This window comes from Watersipora subatra, chromosome 7 (genome assembly GCF_963576615.1).
Source record: "Watersipora subatra chromosome 7, tzWatSuba1.1, whole genome shotgun sequence".
Classification (NCBI taxonomy): domain Eukaryota; kingdom Metazoa; phylum Bryozoa; class Gymnolaemata; order Cheilostomatida; family Watersiporidae; genus Watersipora; species Watersipora subatra.
This window is the reverse complement of record NC_088714.1, coordinates 667,960-693,809: the sequence shown is the minus strand read 5'-3', so window position 1 is coordinate 693,809 and position 25,850 is coordinate 667,960. Positions and strand designations below refer to the sequence as shown.

Below are 25,850 nucleotides of genomic sequence, written 5' to 3'. Positions count from 1 at the left end.
AAGAATAGCTTCTACTGTAACAGTAACCTTTTTTATTCACACAGACACTTCTATGCACGAATTGTTAGTAATTCAACATATTCAGGATTTTTATTCTGTTTTCTCAGTTCATATTAATTATATCATTACCAAATCGTCTTTTATCGTAATCATAGCAAAACAGACTTAATTTAGCTATCATTTGCTAATTATTTCATATTTATCTTTAAATAATTTTGTAGTTGTTTTAATTGGTTTCTTAATTTATTTGACCCGCACAAACCATTTTCCTCATGATATGAAGTTTGACAGTTACAGTTGTTTGACAAAGTTTGAAAACCTTTACAGTTGTTTTATTTTTTCTCTTAATTTATTTAAACTGCACAAAACGCTTTTTTCATGATATGAAGTTTGAAAGTTAGAATGGTATTTGTTGATATATGTTATATAAAAAGTAAATTTTCTGTGCAGAAACTTTATGTATGTATACACCAACAATAATCAAGTAGTTGAGAATTACGTCAACCAATCAATTTGCTTCAACTAGCTATGATTATTAAATATAAAACGTAAAAACTACTGCAAGTCAGTAAGGTCAAAGGTCAGCTAGTGGATGCTGTAGCTTTTACCTTACTGATACAAAGTATCTTTACCTTAAGATACAATGTAATGCATACTATAACTCCTATTAGGAAACATAAACATATGTCCATGTTTACAGCTGCTACAACCTCATGATATGCCCTCTGTTTGTGTAAGAGACCACAAGATAATTAACTTGGTACAAAACAGTAAAACGAGGACAGATCCTCAGCTGTGTAAACAAATAAGTTATTTATAGATTTTAGCTCAGTAGTAGTAGTAGTAGACATGTCAGTAGTAGACATGTCAGTAGTAGACATGTCAGTAGTAGACATGTCAGTAGTAGACATGTCAGTAGTAGACATGTCAGTAGTAGACATGTCAGTAGTAGACATGTCAGTAGTAGACATGTCAGTAGTAGACATGTCAGTAGTAGACATGTCACAGTTTGAACTGACTATCGCTGATCTGTCTTGGCATGATCACTGTGCTATCTCTACACTCTACAGTAGGTACACTCTATGTACCTACATACGTACTCTCTGTCTATAATTCATGATATATATATCTCTACAGCAAGGGATATGTACCTACATACCTACTCTCTGTCTACAATTCATGATCGCTGCGCTATCTCTACAGCAAGGGATATGTACCTACATACCTACTCTCTGTCTACAATTCATGATCGCTGTGCTATCTCTACAGCAAGGGATACGTACCTAAATACCTACTCTCTGTCTATAATTCATGCCAGGATGAAAAGCATTGGTTAGCACTGAGGTGAATAGATATGCCACAGTAAATGTGATGAGGCGTGTCCAATTACAGATCAACATTTGTATGCATATGTGGGCCTTCACTTGCATATGAAGATTTGGCAGCGCATATATGCATCAGGTTGCCAGCGGAAATAGTTGAGATGAGAATGCTGTCGATATGCTTGCTACTATTATTTCGTAAGTACATAGTTCTGCTGCTTCATAATCAATATATATTGAACCGCACAGCTATAGCTATATAGACAGTATAGCTATATAGACAGTATAGCTATATAGACAGTATAGCTATATAAACAGCTGTAGCTATATAAACAGCTGTAGCTATATCGGCAGCTATAGCTAAATCGGCAGCTATAGCTAAATAGACAGCTATAACTATAATATATAAAGCTATTGCTTTCTAGACAGCCATAGCTATATAGGCAGCTATAACAATAGTTATATTAGTGGTTTCATAGCCATAACCGTACATATATGCGTGTCTCAGCTGTCTGCGAAAGAGAGAGTGATGTCCTTGCCATTTCGATGGCATCATGTTAGTAAATTTTCAATGAATGAAGCTTAGAAATGATCAGTAATGGGCTAGCCTAAGGATTCTTGGAATGTTGTGAGAGTCGGTGACTTATAAAAACTAAGGCTATACGATTATAGCCTTAGTTTATGTACAGCATGTGTATTGTGTACAGCATGTGTATTGTGTACAGCATGTGTATTGTGTACAGCATGTGTATTGTGTACAGCATGTGTATTGTGTACAGCATGTGTATTGTGTACAGCATGTGTATTGTGTACAGATTATTAATACACCGTAGTTGTGACAACTTTTTACCTTTTTCTGCCCACTTCTGTTATACTTGTCTAACAACACAAGATACAGATCAGCTGGTAGTTGTTATCTAAACTGAATAGCCAACTAGTGGTGCTCGTCCTTAATGTTATATACTAAATTGTATTAAATATTATATTACCAGCATTTCCCTACTCTGTTACTCATTTCCGTCTCATGCTATTGCACCATTGATATTGTTATTTCCATTTTTTGTACTTGAATGTTTTATAAAATGATTGTGTAAAAATGCAAGTACAAAACAAACCTACAGAGTAGGGAAATACTGGTGATATAATATCTAACAAAATTTAGTACTTAATATAAATGACTGGTCACTGGTTAGTTATTCAGTTTAGACAACAATTAGCTGATGTGTATTTTGTGTTGCTAAACGGGTACCCAGAAAAGATTACACTAGTTCATTTAGCCAAACATTCTAACTTGAACAAATGTATTTGTAGATCATAAAAAAGTTGTTAAAACCACGGTGTAGCAGTAACCTGTACAAAATAATACATTCTGTACCAATATAATCATATAACCTTATTTCTCAAAAGTAAGTTTGTTAGCCTCACAAATTACTGGACTAGTCAAAATATTTAAAAGAATATCCATTACATGTACTTGCTTGTAGTTTCAACTGAGGATCCCGTTATTGAGAATTTCTGTTCCTTTTTGAATGATTTAGCAGAAAGTCTTCAAATTTTTTTAGCTCTTTTGCCTTGTTACTTCCTCAATCACAATTCCAGTATACATGTACGTATTGCATGTATTGTACGTATTGTATGTGTTGTACGTATTGTACGTATTGTACGTGTTGTACGTGTTGTATGTATTGTACGTGTTGTACGTGTTGTACGTATTGTATGTGTTGTACGTATTGTACGTGTTGTATGTATTGTACGTATTGTACGTGTTGTACGTGTTGTACGTATTGTACGTATCGTACGTGTTGTATGTATTGTACGTGTTGTACATATTGTACGTGTTGTACGTACTGTACGTATCGTACGTGTTGTATGTATTGTACGTGTTGTACATATTGTATGTGTTGTACGTATTGTACGTATTGTACGTGTTGTATGTATTGTACGTGTTGTACATATTGTATGTGTTGTACGTATTGTACGTATCGTACGTGTTGTATGTATTGTACGTGTTGTACATATTGTATGTGTTGTACATATTGTACGTATTGTACGTGTTGTATGTATTGTACGTGTTGTATGTGTTGTACGTATTGTACGTATTGTATGTGTTGTACGTATTGTATGTGTTGTATGTATTGTACGTGTTGTACGTATTGTACGTATTGTATGTGTTGTACGTATTGTACGTGTTGTACGTATTGTATGTGTTGTATGTATTGTACGTGTTGTACGTGTTGTATGTATTGTATGTGTTGTACGTGTTGTATGTATTGTACGTATTGTACGTGTTGTACGTATTGTATGTATTGTACGTAGTGTATGTATTGTATGTATTGTATGTGTTGTACGTATTGTACGTACTGTACGTATTACTGTTTAATTGACTTCCGTTGCTAACTTCGGCAACATGTCATACAGCGTCATTGCTGCCATTCATCAGATGCTTGGGAAAAGTGATGCGTCAACTAATATTGGAAATCATGTCGCTTTTGATAACTTTTCTGAACTGTTGTTGCTGCTAACCCTACTCTGCACCCTTTAGACAGCAATTAAAACACTTTTGATGTCCTTGATGAGTCTCTCACACCTCAGCAAACTATCAGAACAAATATATCACTGTTTATACCCTGTCTCACTTCAGGTGTTGCCGTAGTGGGAATAACTGTTTCTAGTCTTACTAAAGACAAGAATTGAAAGGATTTTTATGTTAGCACCTAACTTCTTGCATATATAAAGCTATTCACTCACCTAAATTTTTAAAAAGCAACAATTTTATGGCTTTTCCAGGTTTTGATGATGCAAATGTTATATGGTTTGCAATTTAATGGTATTTTCTGGTTTTCTCATATAACCTTACCCCTATCATAGAATGCTCCCATGAAAAGTACAATTATTTGAATGTTTTAGAAATTCTTTCCGCTCCCAGTTCAAAGCAAACGAACATGAATCGCTCAAAAAATATTGTGATTTTTAAGTTCTATATACCAGAAACCATAAATAAGGTTGGTTGGTGTACTGTTGTAGCTAGGTAGGTCACCACCAAAGTAGCATTTTCAACTTTTCAATTGCAATATGCGCTTGTCTCTTGCAACTTTGCTGGTAATGAAGCTTTTAAAAATTTGAAACTTATTCTATTGATAAGCGTCTATGTGTTACGGGAAAAGGTATCACTTGGTTTTGTAAATTTAACCCTGTCCTCAAAGCGGTCATACTTTGTTTCCATTGTTCATCATCAGCTTAACTTCTGCAGCCACCTTCAAACCGCTTAGTGGTAGCGATGTGAGCAAGGATGCAGCCAATAACTTTATAGAGGATTACTATGACTTTCGGCTGAGAGAGAACCCTGGCTATGCTCTTGACCATGGAATTGCCAAGTACCAAGACCAGGTTGAAGAGTGGAATTATGCTGCTTTTGACAGGAGGAAGGTAAGTAGTACCTACGGCAGTGTAAGTAAAGAGCTTTCGACAGGAGGAAGGTAAGTAGTACCTACGGCAGTGTAAGTAAAGAGCTTTCGACAGGAGGAAGGTAAGTAGTACCTACGGCAGTGTAAGTAAAGAGCTTTCGACAGGAGGAAGGTAAGTAGTACCTACGGCAGTGTAAGTAAAGAATATGGACATTGTATTTGTTTGTGCTCAAACATCCTTGCTTCACTTCTAATAGATTTGTTTGTTGAACAATCTAGTCAATCCTAGAGGAGCACATGTCTCGAGGTGTCTCGAGATCCTGCAGTAAACACCAGCCAAACATACTCAGCAAGTGGTCAATCCTAGAGGTGCACATGTCTCGAGGTGTCTCGAGATCCTGCAGTAAACACCAGCCAAACATACTCAGCAAGTGGTCAATCCTAGAGGTGCACATGTCTCGAGATCCTGCAGTAAACACCAGCCAAACATACTCAGCAAGTGGTCAATCCTAGAGGTGCACATGTCTCGAGGTGTCTCGAGATCCTGCAATAAACACCAGCCAAACATACTCAGCAAGTGCACATTTTACAATAAAAGAAAGAATAAACATTTTTTGGTTTAGTAGTCAAACTGCATGAAAGAGAAGACCCAAATCACATACCTGCAGTCACCTGCGTTATGAGTTGACCCAGATCACATATCTGCAGTCATGGTGCATCATCAGTTGGCCCAAATCAAATACCTGCAGTCATGGTGCATCATCAGTTGGCTCAAATCCCATATCTGCAGTCACGCTGTATTATGAGTTGACTCGAATCACAGCACTGTAGTCAGACTTCCGGAGAGACCTGATTTAGATCACACGACTATCAACAGACTGCAATCAAACAAATAGACACGCATTGCTTTCTAGTAACTCTTCAATTTGACTAAAAATGAAAATATGCATTGTATTAGCTCAACATTACGCAACAATAAAATAATTTTCAACAAAGAAAACTTAAAAAGTACAAAATTATTTAGTAACAACTGGATGGATCACCCAAAGGATCAACATCCTCATAATCGTCATCTACAGACCGATCACCTACGGGATTATCACTTACCAATTCACCAGCCACAGCATCCACAGAATCATCACCCACAGCACCTACAGACTCATCAACCGCAGACTCATCACCCACAGACTCATCACCCACAGACTCATCACCCATATCACCTGCAGACTCATCACCCACAGACTCATCACCCACATCACCTACAGACTCATCACACACAGCACCCACAGACTCATCCCCTACAGACTCATCACCCACAGACTCATCACCCACAGACTCATCACCCAAAGACTCATCACCCACAGACTCGTCACCCACAGACTCATCACCTACAGACTCATCACCCACAGCACCCACAGACTCATCACCCACAGACTCATCAACTACAGGCTCATAATCCACAGACTCATCACCCACAAAGTCATCGTCCACAGACTAACCACCCACACGACCCACAGATCCATCACCCACAGCACCTACAGGTTCATAACCCACAGCACAAACAGACTCATCACCAACAGCATCCACAAGTTTATCACCCACACACTCATCACCCACATACTCTCAAGCCACAACACCCACAGCCTTTGCATCCATAAAGTTATTGCCCATAGAGACATAATTCCTAAGCTCATCGCTGAAAAAAATGGGAAACCTTTTGTGTTTGATAAACGTTTCAATAGAAAGTAATATGGAAGATCACAAAATATAGGCATATGAATTGGCAGATTTTACTGTATTGACAGCAGAGTGCACTATTCCAGGGACCATTTATCAGATGACTTGAGCTGTGCTAGAAAAAAATACTTCCCTGAACTCTAACAAGCTACGGCAGGTGCTCTTAGCAAAGACAAACCTATCAATCTCAATATCACATTTGCTTCACTAGAAATCATAAACACATATTATATTTAATATATACTTTATATATTATAAGTAGTAGGTTATTCCACCCTCTACAACTTAACAACATAAATAAGATAAAGTAAAAGTAAAAGTAAAGACACTTGAGTACAGTGTTTTGACTCATAGCTGCTTCATGAGACACTCACCTTGAGTACAGTGTTTTGACTCATAGCTGCTTTTTTGAGGCAATCACCTTGAGTGAAGTCAGGACTCATAGCTACCTTTTGAGATACTTACCTGTACTGTACTTTTGAGTACAGTCATGACTCATAACTGCTTCATGAGACACCCACTTTGAGTACACTCATGACTCATAACTGCTTCATGAGACACTCACTTTGAGTACACTCATGACTCATAACTGCTTCATGAGACACTCACCTTGAGTACACTCATGACTCATAACTGCTTCATGAAACACTCACCTTGAGTACACTCATGACTCATAACTGCTTCATGAGACACTCACCTTGAGTACACTCATGACTCATAACTGCTTCATGAGACACTCACCTTGTGTACAATCATGACTCATAACCGCTTCATGAGACACTCACCTTGAGTACACTCATGACTCATAACTGCTTCATGAAACACTCACCTTGAGTACACTCATGACTCATAACTGCTTCGTGAGACACTCACCTTGAGTACACTCATGACTCATAACTGCTTTATGAGACACTCACCTCGTGTACAATCATGACCCATTACTGCTTCAGTCTAAAACCTGATCACAAGAAAATTTCTGAGTATTTTCAAGCTCTGGTTGTGCTAAATGTAAACTGATGCCTTTATAGTACATGTTGAGGACACAGATCTGCTACAGATACATATTCCTTTCCTCATTTAGCAAGTACTCATTTCTATAGCAAGTTCTATATTCATACAAAATGGCTTACAACTTGCAAAGGACAGAAAATCCGAAATCAGATTCCTGCTAATAGTAGAGACAACATCCAAGTTAAGTCAGCATCAGATTACGTCTTATTACTTGTTTGTCATTCTGATATTACTGTTGATAAACTCTTCTACCCTAAGAAACTTCATTGGATCAGCAAAGTCAAACTGTATCAGGTCACAAATAAAAGCTGGCTTGTAAGTCAATTGATATAGAGTTACTTTGGAACCAGTCTCTCAAGTTGATCTTTTCCCCGCCTTTGGACGCATGCAACTTTATATAATGTATTTGCTGTGTATATATACCTTCTCTTTACATAGTTTTGAAAATTAGCCTGCATATCCCATCATAGAAGTTTTAGAGATTTGAACGCGATAGACCTTTCATTAGCCGCTAGCTTGTTCCTCAGACCATCAAGATTCCACTTGAGAGACAAAAGTGGGTGTTTGGTTTCAGCTGTATCAGCCTAAGCTCATTTAGTCACTGACGAGGTCCCTCCAGAGTCAGGAAGCGTGCCTCATGCTGTATGGGCAGGCGTGTCTCATGCTGTATGGGTAGGCCCCCTCCAGAGTCAGGAGGCTTGCCTCATGCTGTATGGGTAGGCGTGCCTCATGCTGTATGGGTAGGCATGCCTCATGCTGTATGGGTAGGCGTGTCTCATGCTGCCTCATGCTGTATGGATAGGCGTAACCATACTGAAGGAATTTAGAGATGCTATTAAGTACAGAGTGCAAGCTCTAATATTTCCGCCTACATCAAAGGAGTGCAGTCAGTAAATCAACTCACCATTAGAAATGACCTTCACCTCTACAGTGAGGTTAATAACTAATAACTTAGTAATGTATGGCTGATTTCTGAGATACCAGATGCAAGTTATAGGATTCAGTTCGAATGCCATCAACCAGTAATACCCCAAAGCCATATTGGAGATTAATCCGATTACAGAATTAAAGCAGGTTTCCATCACCGCAGCAATACCCTGGCAGCTGTACCTCTGTTGAATGCAACTTGCAAAAGTTGAACAGTTTTCAACTCTTGCAATCATCATTGGCACTGACAATTCAGAGCAAAGGCAGCCTAGCGACCTACATAGGAGCCTTTATTTAAATACTTGTAATTAGCAGCAGGCTGCCTCAAGTTTTTCTAGTAGCTCCTGGCAGAAAGGCAGCCATAACTTATTTATTATCTATGAGGCTATTGTCTGGCTGCAACAATCTCTTCTGTAGCAGATGGTCAAGTTAGCAGCAAACACACGTAACTTTTTTATGCATTTGCTGACAAATTGTTCACCCGCCATAGACCGGGTGGAATGTGCGTGGCCTCAGTTGCTAATTGTTACAAGTTATGCTGAGAAGATAAAGAAGGCAATTAATTTACCCTAGGACACTTAAGTATTCGCGGCATCTAACTTTCGCGTTTTCGCGGAGTCATCATCACGCGAAAAATTCATGCGCGAAACTAAACTATCATAACGAACTAGCGAAAATTCGAAATTAAATAGCTATGTTCTACACAGGCCTGTATTCACTGGTTGCAAGTTGGGGGGCTAATGTTAGACGACTAGTTATGAACGTCTGGGGTGTGGAGAAGGAGGGGGGGTGCTGTAAGCTCCCAACAGGTTTCTCTTATGTAGGGCCTCAGCCGGGCCTCTCACGTAAAGTTTTAAAAGATTTTATTGGCAAGTATCAACATTTTTCTATTTTTTGAGATTTGCTTTGTTTTAGCTGATGTGACTGACAAAACATTTTAAAATTAAAACAGGCAAAACTTGTATGCAGTTAAAAAGCTCAGAAAGAAGACATCTTTTTCTTTTAAGCGTTTTAACAAAGATAATTTTTGCCGATTTTATTTTAAGTTCATTAAGTAGGATATGGGCAAGCAGATGTTTGCTAAAACTTGATATTTTGCAAACCTTTATAAAAGTCGTTAACAAGAATATTTTGCCGCTGATGAAGATAATAATGACGCCTAAGAACTACTAAAAGTTGATGTTTGTATCTATGGCTTCGAATAAAGTGATATTCTACAGCGATAAAAACCTTTCTATAGCCGTTGGACTATGAAATTCCTAAAAAGTTGGGGCGTCTTAGCCGGCCAGCTGTCCAAGGGAATACGGCCCTGTAGTTCATTGATATCCACAACAAAATCGTGATATTAGAAATGCAGATAATTTTGAGTGTGATTGAGCTCATTGGGAAATTTCTAGTAAATTCGTTAATACACCGAATGAGCAGCATGGCAAAGCAAATTAAGATAACAAGTTTTTTTGGAAAAGCCAAGACAAACGAAGAAGATGATGATATCAGTTTAGTCACCGAATTTGTAACTGATGAGGATGAAAGTCTGGTAGGTGAAGTCATACAATTAAATAATACTTATTGTAGTGATGAATTTTACTGCCAACCAAAAACGATAACAACCCTCACCAGGTCCAACCATGTTATACAGTTCTGGTTGTGATGTTGGTTGTTATCTATTTTCTTTTTTATGAGACATGTACTGTATTTAATATTTTTAAATTTGAAATATTGTGAACTCAAAACGTGCCATGGCCATCGCTTGCTATAAATACTTGAGATATAATATCGGTACCATATCGGTCACGACGGAAAGGACCGAGACGTCATTGATAGTCCAAGAAACAAATGGCAGCAAGCGATCACGTTGAATTATCGATTTCTGCCATACATTTATACCTGCGGGTTACAAATACAAACTAGTCGCAAATATAAAAACTTTTTTTACTAGAGGACCGGACCTGAGGAATCTAATTTGTTTGTTCCGCTGTATTTATTTTCACATCACTATATTTTCGCACTCATCAGAGCTGCGAAATTAAGTTGCAGCGAAATTTTAGTCTGTGTGCTACTCACGAAACTAAATACTAGCGAAATATAAGTGTCCTAGGGTATTGATGTTATCAGATCTGCTTGATCTGCTCCACATAATGGCAACATTGCTCTGAAGTCGGTAGGAATGGAATGGGAGGAGAATAGGAATGGAAATGGAGGGACTCTAGACTCCATGGGACACTCGTTGTCAAGTGCTTGCTGGTTTATGTAGATATCTCAACTAGTTTTCAAATTTGCCTCACAGTCGTTTCAATGCAGCGAACCTGGTAGTGAGCCTAACAATTGGTAGTTTTAAATGTGGGAGTATTTCTGTTAGATTGTGATACGAGAATTAGATTTGAAAAGCCAGTGTACTACTTATTAAATGACTGCAAATTAATTTAAATCTATAAAAAACAACAACAATGCAAAACGCGTTAATCACCTTACCTTAAACAACTAGCAATGCTGTTATTAAACAATTAGCTAGCTGCCTGTTGCAAAAGTATGAATGCACGAGAGACATGGAATATAGCAACCTTTTTGTTGTTCGTTAAAAATTTCGATAGGAAGTGAGTGGATGATAACAAAATATAGGCCTGTGAACTGATAGGTTTTACTGTATTGACAGTAGGAGAGTGCACTAGTCCAGGGGCCATTTATCAGACTGACTTGAGCTGTACTGGAAAAAAATACTTCCCTAAACTTTGACAAGCTATGACAGGTGCTCGTAGCAAAGGCAAACCTGAAAATCTCAAAACCGCATTCGCTTCACCATCACAAAACATAAATATACATTATATTAAATATGCACTTTATATATTATAAGTTGTGGGTCATCGTACCTTTATGTTCAAAAGTAGTCTTTGACTAAACGTAAATAAATAAGATGAAATAAAATTCAAAGCTACAGAAAAACTCTTCACTGACAGTAACTAGTGGTGACTGATCGTAACTAGTGGTGACTGATAGTAACTAGTGGTGACTGATAGTAACTAGTGAAGACTGATAGTTACTAGTGATGACTGATAGTAACTAGTGGTAACTGATAGTTACTAGTGCTGACAGATAATAACTAGTGGTGACTGATAGTAACTAGCGTTGACTAATAGTAACTAACAGTGACTGATAGTAATTAGCGGTGACTGATAGTAACTAGTTGTGACGGATAGTAACTAGTGGTGACTGATAGTAACTAGCATTGACTAATAGTAACTAGCAGTGACTGATAGTAACTAGCGGTGACTGATATTAACTAGCAGTGACTGATAGTAACTAGCGGTGGCTGATAGTAGCTAGTTGTGACTGATAATAACTAGTGGTGACTGATAGTAACTAGTGGTGATTAATAGTAATTAGTGGTGACTGATAGTAATTAGTGAAGACTGATAGTTACTAGTGATGACTGATAGTAACTAGTGTTGACAAATAATAACTAGTGGTGAACTGATAGTAACTAGCGTTGACTAATAGTAACTAGCAGTGACTGATCGTAACTAGTGGTGATTGATAGTAATTAGTGAAGACTGATAGTTACTAGTGATGACCGATAATAACTAGTGGTGACGGATAGTAACTAGTAGTGGCTGATAGTAACTAGTGGTGACTGATAGTAACTAGTGGTGATTGATAGTAACTAGTGGTGATTGATAGTAATTAGTGAAGACTGATAGTTACTAGTGATGACCGGTAGTAACTAGCGGTGATGGATAGTAACTAGTAGTGGCTGATAGTAACTAGTGGTGACTGATAGTAACTAGTTGTGACTGATAGTAACTAGCGGTGACTGATAGTAACTAGTTGTGACTGATAGTAACTAGCGGTGACTGATAGTAACTAGTTGTGACTGATAGTAACTAGCGGTGACTGATAGTAACTAGCGTTGACTAATAGTAACTAGCAGTGACTGATCGTAACTAGTGGTGATTGATAGTAATTAGTGAAGACTGATAGTTACTAGTGATGACCGATAGTAACTAGCGGTGACGGATAGTAACTAGTAGTGGCTGATAGTAACTAGCGGTGACTGATAGTAACTAGTTGTGACTGATAGTAACTAGTGGTGATTGATAGTAACTAGTGGTGACTGATAGTAACTAGTTGTGACTGATAGTAACTAGTGGTGACTGATGGTAACTAGTTGTGACTGATAGTAACTAGCGGTGACTTATAGTAACTAGTGGTGACTGATAGTAACTAGCGGTGACTGATAGTAACTAGCGGTGACTGATAGTAACTAGTTGTTACTGATAGTAACTAGCGGTGACTGATAGTAACTAGCGGTGACTGATAGTAACTAGCGGTGACTGATAGTAACTAGCGGTGACTGATAGTAACTAGCGGTGACTGATAATAACTAGCGGTGACTGATAGTAACTAGCGGTGACTGATAATAACTAGCGGTGGCAGATAGTAACTAGTAGTGGCTGATAGTAACTAGTAGTGGCTGATAGTAACTAGTGGTGACTGATAGTAACTAGTTGTGATTAATAGTAACTAGTGGTGACTGATAGTAACTAGTGGTGATTGATAGTAACTAGTGGTGACTGATAGTAACTAGTGGTGACTGATAATAACTAGTGGTGACTGATAGTAACTAGTGGTGTAATTGATTGAAGTACAAACAACATCTGAGAATTCAGATTTTTCTTCTTTGCTAATAACCTGTTCCTTAATGTCGCTTGTCAGGTCTCTATGTTTCCAGCATAGACACCTGACAAGCGACAACGTGAAACAAGTTTGTAGAGAAATCAAAAATCTGACTTTCCCGATGCAGTTTTACTTTACATATTACATAGTTATTTTATGAGGAAAATGACACACAATTTCACATTTGGCACAATAGTGAAGGTTTTAGAAGTTCCTATCATACATTGCTTTTAGTTTAATTTTTATGAAATAACTTGATAGTTTTTTTTTCTAAGAGAATTATTTAGGAAAGTGAAAAGAAAACAGAGTAGATATAAACATGTGGGAATACAAAGGTAAGAAAGTAAAAGTTTGGATACAGAGCTGGAAAGGTATAAGACTTGCATGGTTCAATTGCAGATGGAGTCAGAGGATCTCTATAGGAGAGTCAACTCATTGCTGGAAGATGGTGTCGAGAACAGAGATGATGAACTCTCCCTTAAGATCATCCAGTTTAATCTTCGAAAGTATATCGAGGGCTCCGCCTACTTAAAGTGAGTCTCTACATACCGGCATTTCCAGCCAGTCTTGCAAGTTCCAGTCTGAGTCTAACTTACCTTACTCTTACAAACTCACATTGCACTAGTTGGTAGGGGGAGCTAACTTACCTTACTCTTACAAACTCACATTGCGCTGGTTGGTAGGGAGAGCTAACTTACCTTACTCTTACAAACTCACATTGCGCTGGTTGGTAGGGGGAGCTAACTTACCTTACTCTTACAAACTCACATTGCGCTGGTTGGTAGGGGGAGATAACTTACCTTGCTCTTACAAACTCACATTGCGCTAGTTGGTAGGGGGAGCTAACTTACCTTACTCTTACAAACTCACATTGCGCTGGTTGGTAGGGGGAGCTAACTTACCTTACTCTTACAAACTCACATTGCGCTGGTTGGTAGGGGGAGCTAACTTACCTTACTCTTACAAACTCACATTGCGCTGGTTGGTAGGGGGAGATAACTTACCTTGCTCTTACAAACTCACATTGCGCTAGTTGGTAGGGGGAGTTAACTTACCTTACTCTTACAAACTCACATTGCGCTGGTTGGTAGGGGGAGCTAACTTACCTTACTCTTACAAACTCACATTGCGCTAGTTGGTAGGGGGAGCTAACTTACCTTGCTCTTACAAACTCACATTGCGCTAGTTGGTAGGGGCAGCTAACTTACCTTGCTCTTACAAACTCACTTTGCGCTAGTTGGTAGGGGGAGCTAACTTACCTTACTCTTACAAACTCACATTGCGCTGGTTGGTAGGGGGAGATAACTTACCTTGCTCTTACAAACTCACATTGCGCTAGTTGGTAGGGGGAGTTAACTTACCTTACTCTTACAAACTCACATTGCGCTGGTTGGTAGGGGGAGCTAACTTACCTTACTCTTACAAACTCACATTGCGCTAGTTGGTAGGGGGAGATATTGCTAAGAAGGTTTCGTCTGCTATTTCATTATTCTATTGGACAGATTAATTGTGCATTCCTGTGATTCACAACTTTCGGTTTGTAACCAAATACTGGTCAATTTTAATATTGAGTTTAATATTAATCCAGAGATATAATTACAATATTAACACAAGAGATATGCAGACATGACTGTTCTAATATGTCAGGTTTAGAGCATCATTATTATTATTATTTCGCCTCTTTAAGAATGTAAATGAAATTATCAAAATATCATATGCCTATGACATTAGTATTGCCAGTTTAGAGGAGCAACACAGACATTAATAAGGTAATCTTACTTATTAGTATTGGAAAATAAAACCTATATTGTATAATAGGTATATATTGTATATGCTTATAAAACCTGTTTTAAATTATATTGTAATTGTTCTATTTTGGTGGTATAATATAATTCAATTATATTATTGAAATATTAATGTATCATTATGCAATGTTTTACCATACTATATGATGTTATACTACATTATCATGCAATATGGTGTTATATTATATTATCATGCAATATTATGTTATATTACATTATCATACTATATGATGTTATACTATATTATCATACTATATGATGTTATACTACATTATCATACTATATGATGTTATACTATATTATCATACTATATGATGTTATACTATATTATCATACTATATGATGTTATACTACATTATCATACGATATGATGTTATACTATATTATCATACTATATGATGTTATACTATATTATTATACTATATGATGTTATATTACATTATCATACTATATGATGTTATACTACATTATCATACGATATGATGTTATACTATATTATCATACTATATGATGTCATACTATATTATCATACTATATGATGTTATACTACATTGTTATACTATATTATCATACTATATGATGTTATACTATATTATCATACTATATGATGTTATACTACATTATCATACGATATGATGTTATACTATATTATCATACTATATGATGTTATACTACATTGTTATACTATATTATCATACTATATGATGTTATACTATATTACCATACTATATGATGTTATACTATATTATCATACTATATGATGTTATATTACATTGTCATACTATATGATGTCATACTATATTATCATACTATATGATATTATATTATTATACCATATGATGCTATACAAAAACAGCTTTTCCTTTCAATACACATAATTTACTTTATTATTTTTTGTTTTAGTTTTTTGTTTCCTGTTCTAATTTGCTTTAAATGGCATTGACCAGTGTAAATAAGGTTGATATCTTACACCAAAGCTTGTTATTGCTAAAAGAGAGAAATAAAGAGTGAATGTTGTAGTTACACAGTGACGGTGAATGGTAACCTGGCTGCCATCGCTAACCAGATAACATTCGAGCCAATAGATTCAGTTGAAGAGCTAAGGAGGTGGTATAAGAAGGTTATTGCTTATCAGTCTGTTGTAAGTATCTACTACTCTGAGCCACTATAAACTACCTGTTGTGACCTACCACATCTCCAACTAATCTAGGCCTAACTGTACCTGCCATAACTGTACCTGCTATAGCTTGTCACATACCCACCTAGATTTGTTCTTGCCAAATGCCAGTGCACCATTTATTGTTGTTATAATGCGTGATATAACCACAGATGCACCAACAGGTACAACCACCTATAGAAGTCGCTTCTAGGAAACATTGGCATACCTTTGAAGGGCCCACCTACTGTAGCAGTAATTCTCAAGCATGCTTCCTGTTATCATTTCACCACTAAAATGAAACATGTGAAGTGTATTTAATCTTTATAAATTTTCATTTGTTAGTTTTGAGTAATTAATGCATTTTAACTTTATATGAAACCTAGCTTGAGATGCTTTTTACACCTCTTAAAAAGGTTCAGAGCCAGCTGTGGTAATTGGTATCACCGTAAAGAGTGAGGTCGGCCACTGAGCTGACCACGGTGTTATAAGAGCAGACCTAGCAGCTATCACCTTTGAACTGAGATCATCGTTTACTAAAGGTTGACTTGCAACAAAATTCACATTACAGTTATTTGATATGAAAAGATTCACCATGTCTCACTCTGTTTTGTTGTAGGTGCAAAATATGTGGAAATGTGATTACAAGCTCTTAAAAACTAAAAATCTTAAAAAATAAAAATGTTTTTGGTACAAGTTGAAGGTCAAGGTTTTTAATAGATTTATTAATAAATGCCACTTTGTTCACTGTATGCATGTCCGTTTGTCTGTCGATGTAAACGTTATTAATTTCCACATTTTTGGCTGATGTCATCAAAACTTTACATGCGCAGGCTCTATATGCTCCATGCGTTCTGTCAGGCCACTAAAACTCCTGGATCTCAAAACTCCATCTGGTCTCCGGTAACCAGCCTCTCAAATATCCAGCTGCAGCCTATCTGATTAAAAATTAAGGAAAGCCTGAACATCACCGGGCTTTCCGCTATTCATGACAAAATTCAGACAACCATTTATAGGACAGATAGCGCAGTTGGTATAGCTACCTACTGGTAACTATATACTTTGCATCAAATAGCTCTCCTACAAATAGCTCCGCTGTAGATATCTATTTTCATAAAATAAATTGTGTGATTATATGTATGTCAATCTGTCTGTTAGTCCATGTAGGCAATATCTTTGCCCAGTTTTATCCAAACTTCACACTCATATGCTCCATGCCTTCCGCCAGGTCGATAACAATATTTAGTTTCAAAATTCTGTCTGGTCTCTGAAAGTCGGCCTCTTTAGACACCCACCTGAAGGCTGTGAGTAAAATTGAAAGATATTCTGAGGATCGCCTGGTTTACTGCTTGCACTTTTACAAAAAAAACTTCAAGTACAAAATCATTAATAATAGATTGTCGCTACAAAGACCCGTTTAACAATTCTTTCAGGAAAAAATGTCAAAAAAGTTATGAAACAAGATTCCTCTGTTAATAAAGTGATAGTGAATACTTATAGCAAGTCTGAGGAAGTCACATTACGCTATAAGACTTCCTAAGGTTCTAAATCTCCGCGGTGAGGTTATCGATATAACTGGAGTATAACCTTGATGGGGCAGAGCTGAATATGACAACATAATCAACATCAACCTCGGTTTACCAGCTTCTACCCCTGGCATGAAACACAGAGCACAATTTTTTGTAAATTCAATTTAGTTGATGTCACAGATGATTGACTGACTGATGAGTTTGTGGCTATTGCAGTTTGCTGATCAGATAGGACTGCTGGATGTAGGGCTACAGTCAAGGCTGACACAGGCACAGCTAACAGTTGTGAGTATCACTCTAGCTGGCAGCGGTCAGCTCAATATGGTTTCAATTATTTTAATAAATTCCTTTCTCCCCATGTCGCTTTGACCATAAAATAAAATGTACCAGTAATGATTGTGTCAACAGCAAAACACTATTAAGTTATTGTGATAGGTTTATGTGATAAACTCACAACATGACGAAGGAGAGGTAGAAATATTACTATAAGAGTGGATATATAATATACTAGAGTGCTTATATGTAGCAGTTAAAACAGGATGTCAAACTATATGAAAATAGCAGCGTAATTTACAAATGATTTTGATCTACAATAGACGGTAACATAGAATATGTAATAGTTTCTGTAAGGCCACGATTTTATAATCATAACTTCGGGGTGATAACTCCAAGCTGTGTAAGTCCCAAACAAGTTTTACATTTGATTGGCTGTTGAAAACTGAAGGTTGGCACGGTAAACAATACATAATTCTATTTTCACATTTTTCTGTTTGCCAACCTTTCAATAAAATAACCAGATTCCAAATTTAAAAACTAAATATTGTGAGCCGCCAAGCGTAAGGGCATTAGGCGGTCATGGGAGAAAGAAAGAACACAAAGTTTACAGAAAATTTGTTATACAAAAAAGGCGCGTGACCGCATCACGTTTTACAATATATTTTATTGAACTCTCCAGACACAAAACTCTCATGATTTTCGATTCATTACAAATAAGATTGCTGACGCATTCTCTAACTAAACTCTTTATATGTATTTCTTCAGTATTTGTAAATTTAGAAAAAAAATCTTGGTTTCAATTTGAGCGATGTATTATTTTAGGAAGCAACTTTTGTGAAGGAATTGTATGATGGAAAAATAAACAAAACAGTTTATTAAAGTTGTCATTAGTGAGTTTGCTAGAAAGAAGTTACTCCTGTCTCTCTCGCTATAAGTAAGGCATACCTATAAGCATCTACTTACGTTTTGATATTTGAGTTGAAAGTTTGGCAATAAACTGAGCCATTACCCTGATATATTATACACATGGGCTATTGCATTTACATGTTATGCTATGCGCCCGCTTGCTAAAAGATAATGGGGTTATTGTAATGACCAGGCGTGTTGCAGCAAAAATATGTGACAAGCTACAAGGCAGCGATTGGAGATTCTTTTGACAATTTCTTTGCCTTTAAACCATGGAAAGACCTCAACATCGAAACCTCCAACAGGTGAGAATGTCCAAGTATTTAGAAAGGAAACAACTCCACATGTGGGTGTGTGTTACTGTGAGGTTATTACTAAATGTTTATTTCACTGTGAGCTTTAATACCAGAATATGCAAACCAGATGTCTTTAACCCGTTGTGGTTGGAATTAAAAACAAGGAATCATCTATGGTGCTGTTGTGCTTGCGTTTTTCCTGGACACTACTGCAGCACTTGCCACTTTAGCTTGCATATCTTCAATACACTAGCGTCATCTTTTCTTGAAAATAAAGAAGACTCACTGTCATGTTCTTGATACCCTGTAGGACCTTTTATGATGAGGGTAAAGAGGAATGTGAAAAACTCAGACAGCAAATGGAGAACTTTGTGAACAAACTGGAGAATGTAAGTGAAAAGCGTTGCCTTTGGGTCAAATCTGCTATCCTATTTTAAAAGCGCCGTACTTTAACTAGCTTATTAGTTAAGTTCACCGTTTTTCAGAAAAAAAAACAGTGAACTTTGAACGGCCAGGTCAATGTTAGCCGAGTTATGAGTTGGACAGTTTGCTTGCCAAGTCTGTTGATTGTAATTGAAAATGCAAACATTGGCTGACACCAGACAATGTGGAACGCTTGATGAATGTGCCAAGACTGATGCATCTTGTAAATATATCTGATAGGTCGTATCATTTTCATTACAAGTGCGGCATTTCGTATAGAGCTCAATGGGCTCCCAAGGTGAAACTTGTCAATGTGGCTTAGACTTTTGTGAAGCCAAGTCATTCCCAACATTCATGAAAATGTAATGTTTGTAGCCTGCGGTTTCTATGACCTTCCTAAATGAATAATACTGTTTAAAATCCAATCCATCTTCTTTGATGACAAATTTTTCAGTTTGTTGTGTTGACCATACTGACCAACACCACCTTCGACAAACAGCTGTATCTCAGGTTAAATTGCTTTGATTTCAATTTTGAAAACAGTTTTCACAAGCTGATAAATTTCTCTATTGCATAGGGCTAAAAAACAATTTTGTGATCAGACCTCATTTGTATTGAAAATGCTATGACCTGTAAATACATGATCTGCCTATAACAACTCCAGTATTACCATGGTTGTGTTAGCCATTTTAAAAAGCTATGTGGTAAACCTTAAAATACACGATGTAAGGTTGTTTATGAGACTTATTTAAGATATATGATAAAGTTATCCTCCCAAAGGTTTGTTATTGCCTGGTGTCGATGCAAAAACAAACAGGCTTTTTAGACTACGCCAACCAAACCTGAGCGCATGGAATTAGAGATTATTAGGACAAAATGAGGCTTGGTTTGAGATTTTGGATTATTCTAATGCTGGTTAAATAGCAAGCATTAGCTGTAATATCACATCCTATCAAAGATTGACCTTATTTGTGGTGCCTTACAAACTGTCAATGTAGTTTGAACTTTATTCCCTATAAACCAAAATAAAATTTCAAGACTGCCACTAAATCTCAGGTATTTTTAGGATTATCTCCCACAATGCAGAGATATAAACCATGCTGGTTTATCCTCACTACCAGGAGGAGATAAATTCTATGAAGCGACTTTGCAATATTACACATCTGATGAGACAACGTCTGAAATAGCTCATCAACTTGGTTTGGATGAAGTAGACAGAATTTCAGTTGCTATGCAGAAGGCTAGTTTGACAGATTAAGCAATAATGTCAAAGTATCAAAGCATTTGATTAATATTAGAGTATATAATAGTAGTAGAGTGATATCAGACTATATAATAGTAGTAGAGTGATATCAGACTATATAATAGTAGTTGAGTGATATCAAAGTATATAATAGTAGTAGAGTGATATCAGAGTATATAATAGTAGTAGAGTGATATCAGACTATATAATAGTAGTAGAGTGATATCAGAGTATATAATAGTAGTAGAGTGATATCAGACTATATAATAGTAGTAGAGTGATATCAGAGTATATAATAGTAGTAGAGTGATATCAGACTATATAATAGTAGTAGAGTGATATCAGACTATATAATAGTAGTAGAGTGATATCAGAGTATATAATAGTAGTAGAGTGATATCAGACTATATAATAGTAGTAGAGTGATATCAGACTATATAATAGTAGTTGAGTGATATCAGACTATATAATAGTAGTAGAATGATATCAGAGTATATAATAGTAGTAGAGTGATATCAGAGTATATAATAGTAGTAGAGTAATATCAGAGTATATAATAGTACTAGAGTAATATCAGAGTATATAATAGTAGTAGAGTAATATCAGAGTATATAATAGTAGTAGAGTAATATCAGAGTATATAATAGTAGTAAAGTGATATTAAAGTATATAATAGTGGTAGAGTGATATCAGAGTATATAATGGTAAGAGAGTGATATGTACAGTGTACATGTATGCTCATTTTGCCCGATTGTGAAAGCCTTGTCTTTTATGTTGGTTATTAAATCTTGTAGATAATAAGAAATGAGAATTTTCAGGGAACAATAAGAGACTTTGTGAACACACTCTACCAAGATCCAAATGAGTACTTTTCCACGCAGGTTAGGCTTAACTAACAGAGATAAGGTACTCTAGCCATTTGATTTTTATTGCAGCCCCTGGCTCCAAATGTGTATGCTAGCTGATACATGTTTTTGAAGCTATAATCTATAAGCTTTTGTTATAAAGCTACATACAGATTTGAAATCTTTCATTTTTAGGAAACTTTGCTTCAAGGTTAATTTGATCTTTTTTATTAACGGTTACTAGCATGCTTGAGCAGGTGAGCATTACCAGCTGTATATCTGGCTGTAGGCTTTGTGATACACACAAGCAGGTGCTTTTTATTGTAACTGCTTTGCGAGTTGATGATAAACTAGCACACTTGTTGTTCAAAGAAGCGCATAATAATATGCTGTCAATACAGAATGTGTTGAAAGATAATTTAGCTTGAAATTAAATTTATTTGGGTTGCAGTCAGCACTGAAGCAGGGCTATAAAGACATGTTGAATAAGCAAGTGCGACCAAAGCTTGGCAAAGAGTTCAACCCTGAGCCTCCCATAGCCTTGGAGCTAATAGATGACCCATATGGATCATTAGGCGTGTACAACTCTCCCAAATGGAATGGAACTGGCTGGACCCCAGGCATATTTATCTATGACGGTAGCAAGCCAACTGAAATGCAAGTATACTACCCTACATAGACCATGTAAAATATTTACTTCTCAGCTCTCGCGTATTTCTGGTATGACTTAATTTCAAAATTGGGATCACTGCCCGTTCAATGTTCACTGATCATTTAGTGAGTATTTTTTAAGAAGTTGGTTAGGCTACTAGCACAAAATATTTTAGGTTTTTATGAATTTATTCAACTCATCCAGCTGTGTTAGCTAAGCAATAGTATATTAACTCTTGTAACGCTATACATGATGCCACAGGCTCAAAATTACGATGCTCGCTGTGCTAGTACACGAAGCGCTGCCAGGACATCATTACCAGTTAGCCTCTGTACTCCTCACTGACCTACCCGACTTCAGGAAGTACTCCGAATACGCCCACCATGACCAGGGTGCATACAATGTTCCATACCACGGAGCTTACATTGAGGTATCTGCAGCGGTATTTAGTATACCTGGCAATGCCATAATTGTCAGCTAATGTATGTTTATACTATGGTATACTACGGTATACTTATGGTATACTACGGTATACTTATACTTACGGTATACTTATACTTACTGTATACTATGGTATACTTATACTTACGGTATACTTATACTTACGGTATACTCCAGTATACTTATACTTACGGTATACTCCGGTATATTTATACTTACGGTATACTATGGTATGCACTATGCTTACGGTATACCACGGTACACTTATACTTATGGTATACTATGGTATACTTATACTCATAGTCAGCCGAAAGCCTACCTAAGACTCTCTCGATTTTTACTAAGTAATTTTTTTGTAGAAAAGGCTCAGCAAATTCATGATAAGTTGTAAAACAAGGCCAAAATGGTACATGATTTCAAAATTGAAATTACACTCTAAAGTATTTTCTCCGATGCAATTAATAATTAATTATCTATGACATGGAACACTTTGACTGATATGTAACAGAATGGCTTTAATATTAGTATTAAAGCCATTCTGTTACAAAATTATGTATAGCAGAATTAGAGAAAAATTACAGAATTATGTCTGTGAAGTGAAATACATATCCCATACACACGATATACTATATGCAAGGATTTTTTAAAACTAATGTTGACATTATAGTAGAGGTCAGATAAATCCTACGAGGAAGAGACTACCTTTGTACTAATCATGTAAATAATTATATCTAGTACGGTAGTTTTCCAGAATTGCATTCCTGAATTTAATATTATATTAACCTACTTACAGGGCTGGGGCCTGTACTCAGAGTACATCAGCGAAGTTATGGGAATCATCAGCACTGATAGAGAAAAACTAGGGAGGCTCTCATTAGAGAGTCTGAGAGCCTCTCGCCTTGTTGTCGACACAGGTATTCACCACTACAAGTAAGTTACAGCAATAACATGATGGAAGATATAAATCGAGATTTAAAGTCCAGCCTGTTTATCTTAAGTTACTATTAGACTATATCTCCAAACCCTATATCTCTAGGGTATCTCTGACATTTGATAGAAACACTCAGCCTCTTCCTACGCAATAAACCTTACAGTTAAAATTTTTCTACAACTGTGAACATCATTATCTAGACATGAATAATTATGAGAAAATAGGTGGAATATTGATTCACATTTTATCAAAAGGAGGTTCAATGAGCTGTACATTATACGTAAGATAAAGTTATCAGTAGTATAGTATACATAAGATAAGGTTATCAGTAGTATAGTATACATAAGATAAGGTTTTCAGTAGTATAGTATACATAAGATAATGTTATCAGTAGTATAGTATACATAAGATAAGGTTATCAGTAGTATAGTATACATAAGATAAGGTTATAAGTAGTATAATATACATAAGATAATGTTATCAGTAGTATAGTATACATAAGATAAGGTTATCAGTAGTATAGTATACATAAGATAAGGTTATCAGTAGTATAGTATACATAAGATAAGGTTATAAGTAGTATAATATACATAAGATAATGTTATCAGTAGTATAGTATACATAAGATAAGGTTATCAGTAGTATAGTATACATAAGATAAGGTTATCAGTAGTATAGTATACATAAGATAAGGTTATCAGTAGTATAGTATACATAAGATAAGGTTATCAGTAGTATAATATACATAAGATAATGTTATCAGTAGTATAGTATACATAAGATAAGGTTATCAGTAGTATAGTATACATAAGATAAGGTTATCAGTAGTATAGTATACATAAGATAAGGTTATCAGTAGTATAGTATACATAAGATAAGGTTATCAGTAGTATAGTATACATAAGGTTATCAGTAGTATAGTATACATAAGATAAGGTTATCAGTAGTATAGTATACATAAGGTTATCAGTAGTATAGTATACATAAGATAAGGTTATCAACAGTATAATAGTATACATAAGATTATCATGAGTAGATCCAGTATATGCTACACGTTGTCCTGCATAGCAGCAGTGGTAGAAACTGAGTCTATGGTTTGCTGTTTCCATAGCTGGAGCTATGAGAGAGCAGTAGAATATTTAATAAACAACACCCTTCTCAGCCCAGACATGTGCCGTGACCAGATAACCAGGTATGTCAGGATGCCAGGCCAGGCTTGCGCTTACAAGATAGGGGAGTTGAAGATTAAGGAGATCAGAAGTGATGCGATGAAGAGACTGGGTAAGTGAATCGTGGCCAACAACTATCTATAGATCACTGAATTGCTAGTTGATACAGTAAGGGTACAAGTCAGTGTTTAGAACTTACCTTTGTCTTACTTATTTTACAAGAATACTCTGGACTAGTCTAAAAGTAATACTCAACCCATGAGAATATTTTAAAGTCAAATACTCGTAGGAGGTAAATTAACATTTCCTTTCTTTATCAGGAGATGACTTTGACCCCAAAGCGTTCCATCAAGCCATCATAGACTTAGGAGCAGTGCCCTTGCAAGTTCTTGAAGAGGAGATGAACTATTGGCTGGAACGACAGCCAATGGCAGCTATTGCTAGTCAAGACTGTCCAGGAATAGGAATGATGATTGCAGCATTTATTTTAGCATCAGTCATGTAGGCAGCTGCATAATATTACAAACCGAACTCAGTTTCACAGTCCCATTATTTTATTTTGTATTATTACTGAGCTGACAGTGCCATATGTATCTCTTCATGATAGTTTACCAGTTTGAACTTCTTCATTAAACAATCAATGAATTTAGCAAGTAATTTGTAAACCCATGCTTGCCATGGGACATACTAAGGCTGTCTCAGCCCACCACCCCTACCAATAAAAACTTAATCTCACTAGCTGAGGAATCTCTTTATTGTAGGATCCTTAAATTCACCGAACTGAAGTGATGAACTGTTTGAAGGCAAGTAAATGGTGGCTGCTATATAACTAGCAGTTTATCATACATAAAATAGGGCTGATTAGGGGTGTTGAGCATCATCACGCCACATATGAATAGAACATAATAAAAAGTAAAAAAATAAAATGCTGCTTAGTATCAACGACATCTGAAAGAGTCGCCGTCAGCTACGCCGTAAGATGGATGCTGCCATTGTCAGTACCGAGGATAAGCTGTCTGTTCATCGGTAGAATGTCCATTGATGTCAGAGTTCCTTTGAATATGTCTGCACGCAGTTTATCTCCCACGTCTGACTGCACTCTAGCC

At 36.4% G+C, this 25,850-nt stretch overlaps 2 protein-coding genes across 3 annotated transcripts in view; one reads left to right on the top strand and one right to left on the bottom strand.

Annotated features, from left to right (window-relative positions):
• Positions 1-1,366: 1,366 nt before the first annotated feature.
• On the top strand, positions 1,367-25,699 carry LOC137399280 (uncharacterized). Of its 2 annotated transcripts, XM_068085315.1 has the most exons (14): positions 1,367-1,520; positions 4,573-4,748; positions 13,472-13,605; positions 15,898-16,018; positions 17,779-17,847; positions 18,949-19,049; positions 19,351-19,429; positions 20,530-20,703; positions 21,501-21,587; positions 22,003-22,208; positions 22,465-22,633; positions 23,438-23,574; positions 24,687-24,856; positions 25,065-25,699. In XM_068085315.1, the coding sequence occupies exons 1-14, from the start codon at positions 1,484-1,486 to the stop codon at positions 25,247-25,249; spliced, it is 1,845 nt and encodes a 614-aa protein (XP_067941416.1). In that variant the 5' UTR covers positions 1,367-1,483; the 3' UTR covers positions 25,250-25,699. The 2 variants fall into 2 exon arrangements, with proteins under 2 accessions (XP_067941416.1, XP_067941417.1); XM_068085316.1 differs by lacking the exons at positions 24,687-24,856; positions 25,065-25,699 and having other exon boundaries at positions 23,438-23,578.
• LOC137399279 (WD repeat-containing protein 81-like) overlaps positions 25,480-25,850 on the bottom strand; it is a 37,893-nt gene continuing 37,522 nt past the window's right edge. The window contains exon 30 of the mRNA XM_068085314.1: positions 25,480-25,849. Within this exon, the coding sequence (XP_067941415.1) occupies positions 25,712-25,849 (138 nt within the window). The 3' untranslated portion in view covers positions 25,480-25,711. The remainder of the gene's footprint in view (position 25,850) is intronic.

Excerpts from the sequence above, each read along its gene's own strand:
- LOC137399280 (XM_068085315.1), top strand. The coding sequence starts at position 1,484 with ATGAGAATGCTGTCGATATGCTTGCTACTATTATTTC. Across the intron at positions 4,749-13,471 it reads CTGCTTTTGACAGGAGGAAG|ATGGAGTCAGAGGATCTCTA; the intron begins GTAAGTAGTACC and ends GTTCAATTGCAG. Across the intron at positions 19,050-19,350 it reads AACATCGAAACCTCCAACAG|GACCTTTTATGATGAGGGTA; the intron begins GTGAGAATGTCC and ends GATACCCTGTAG.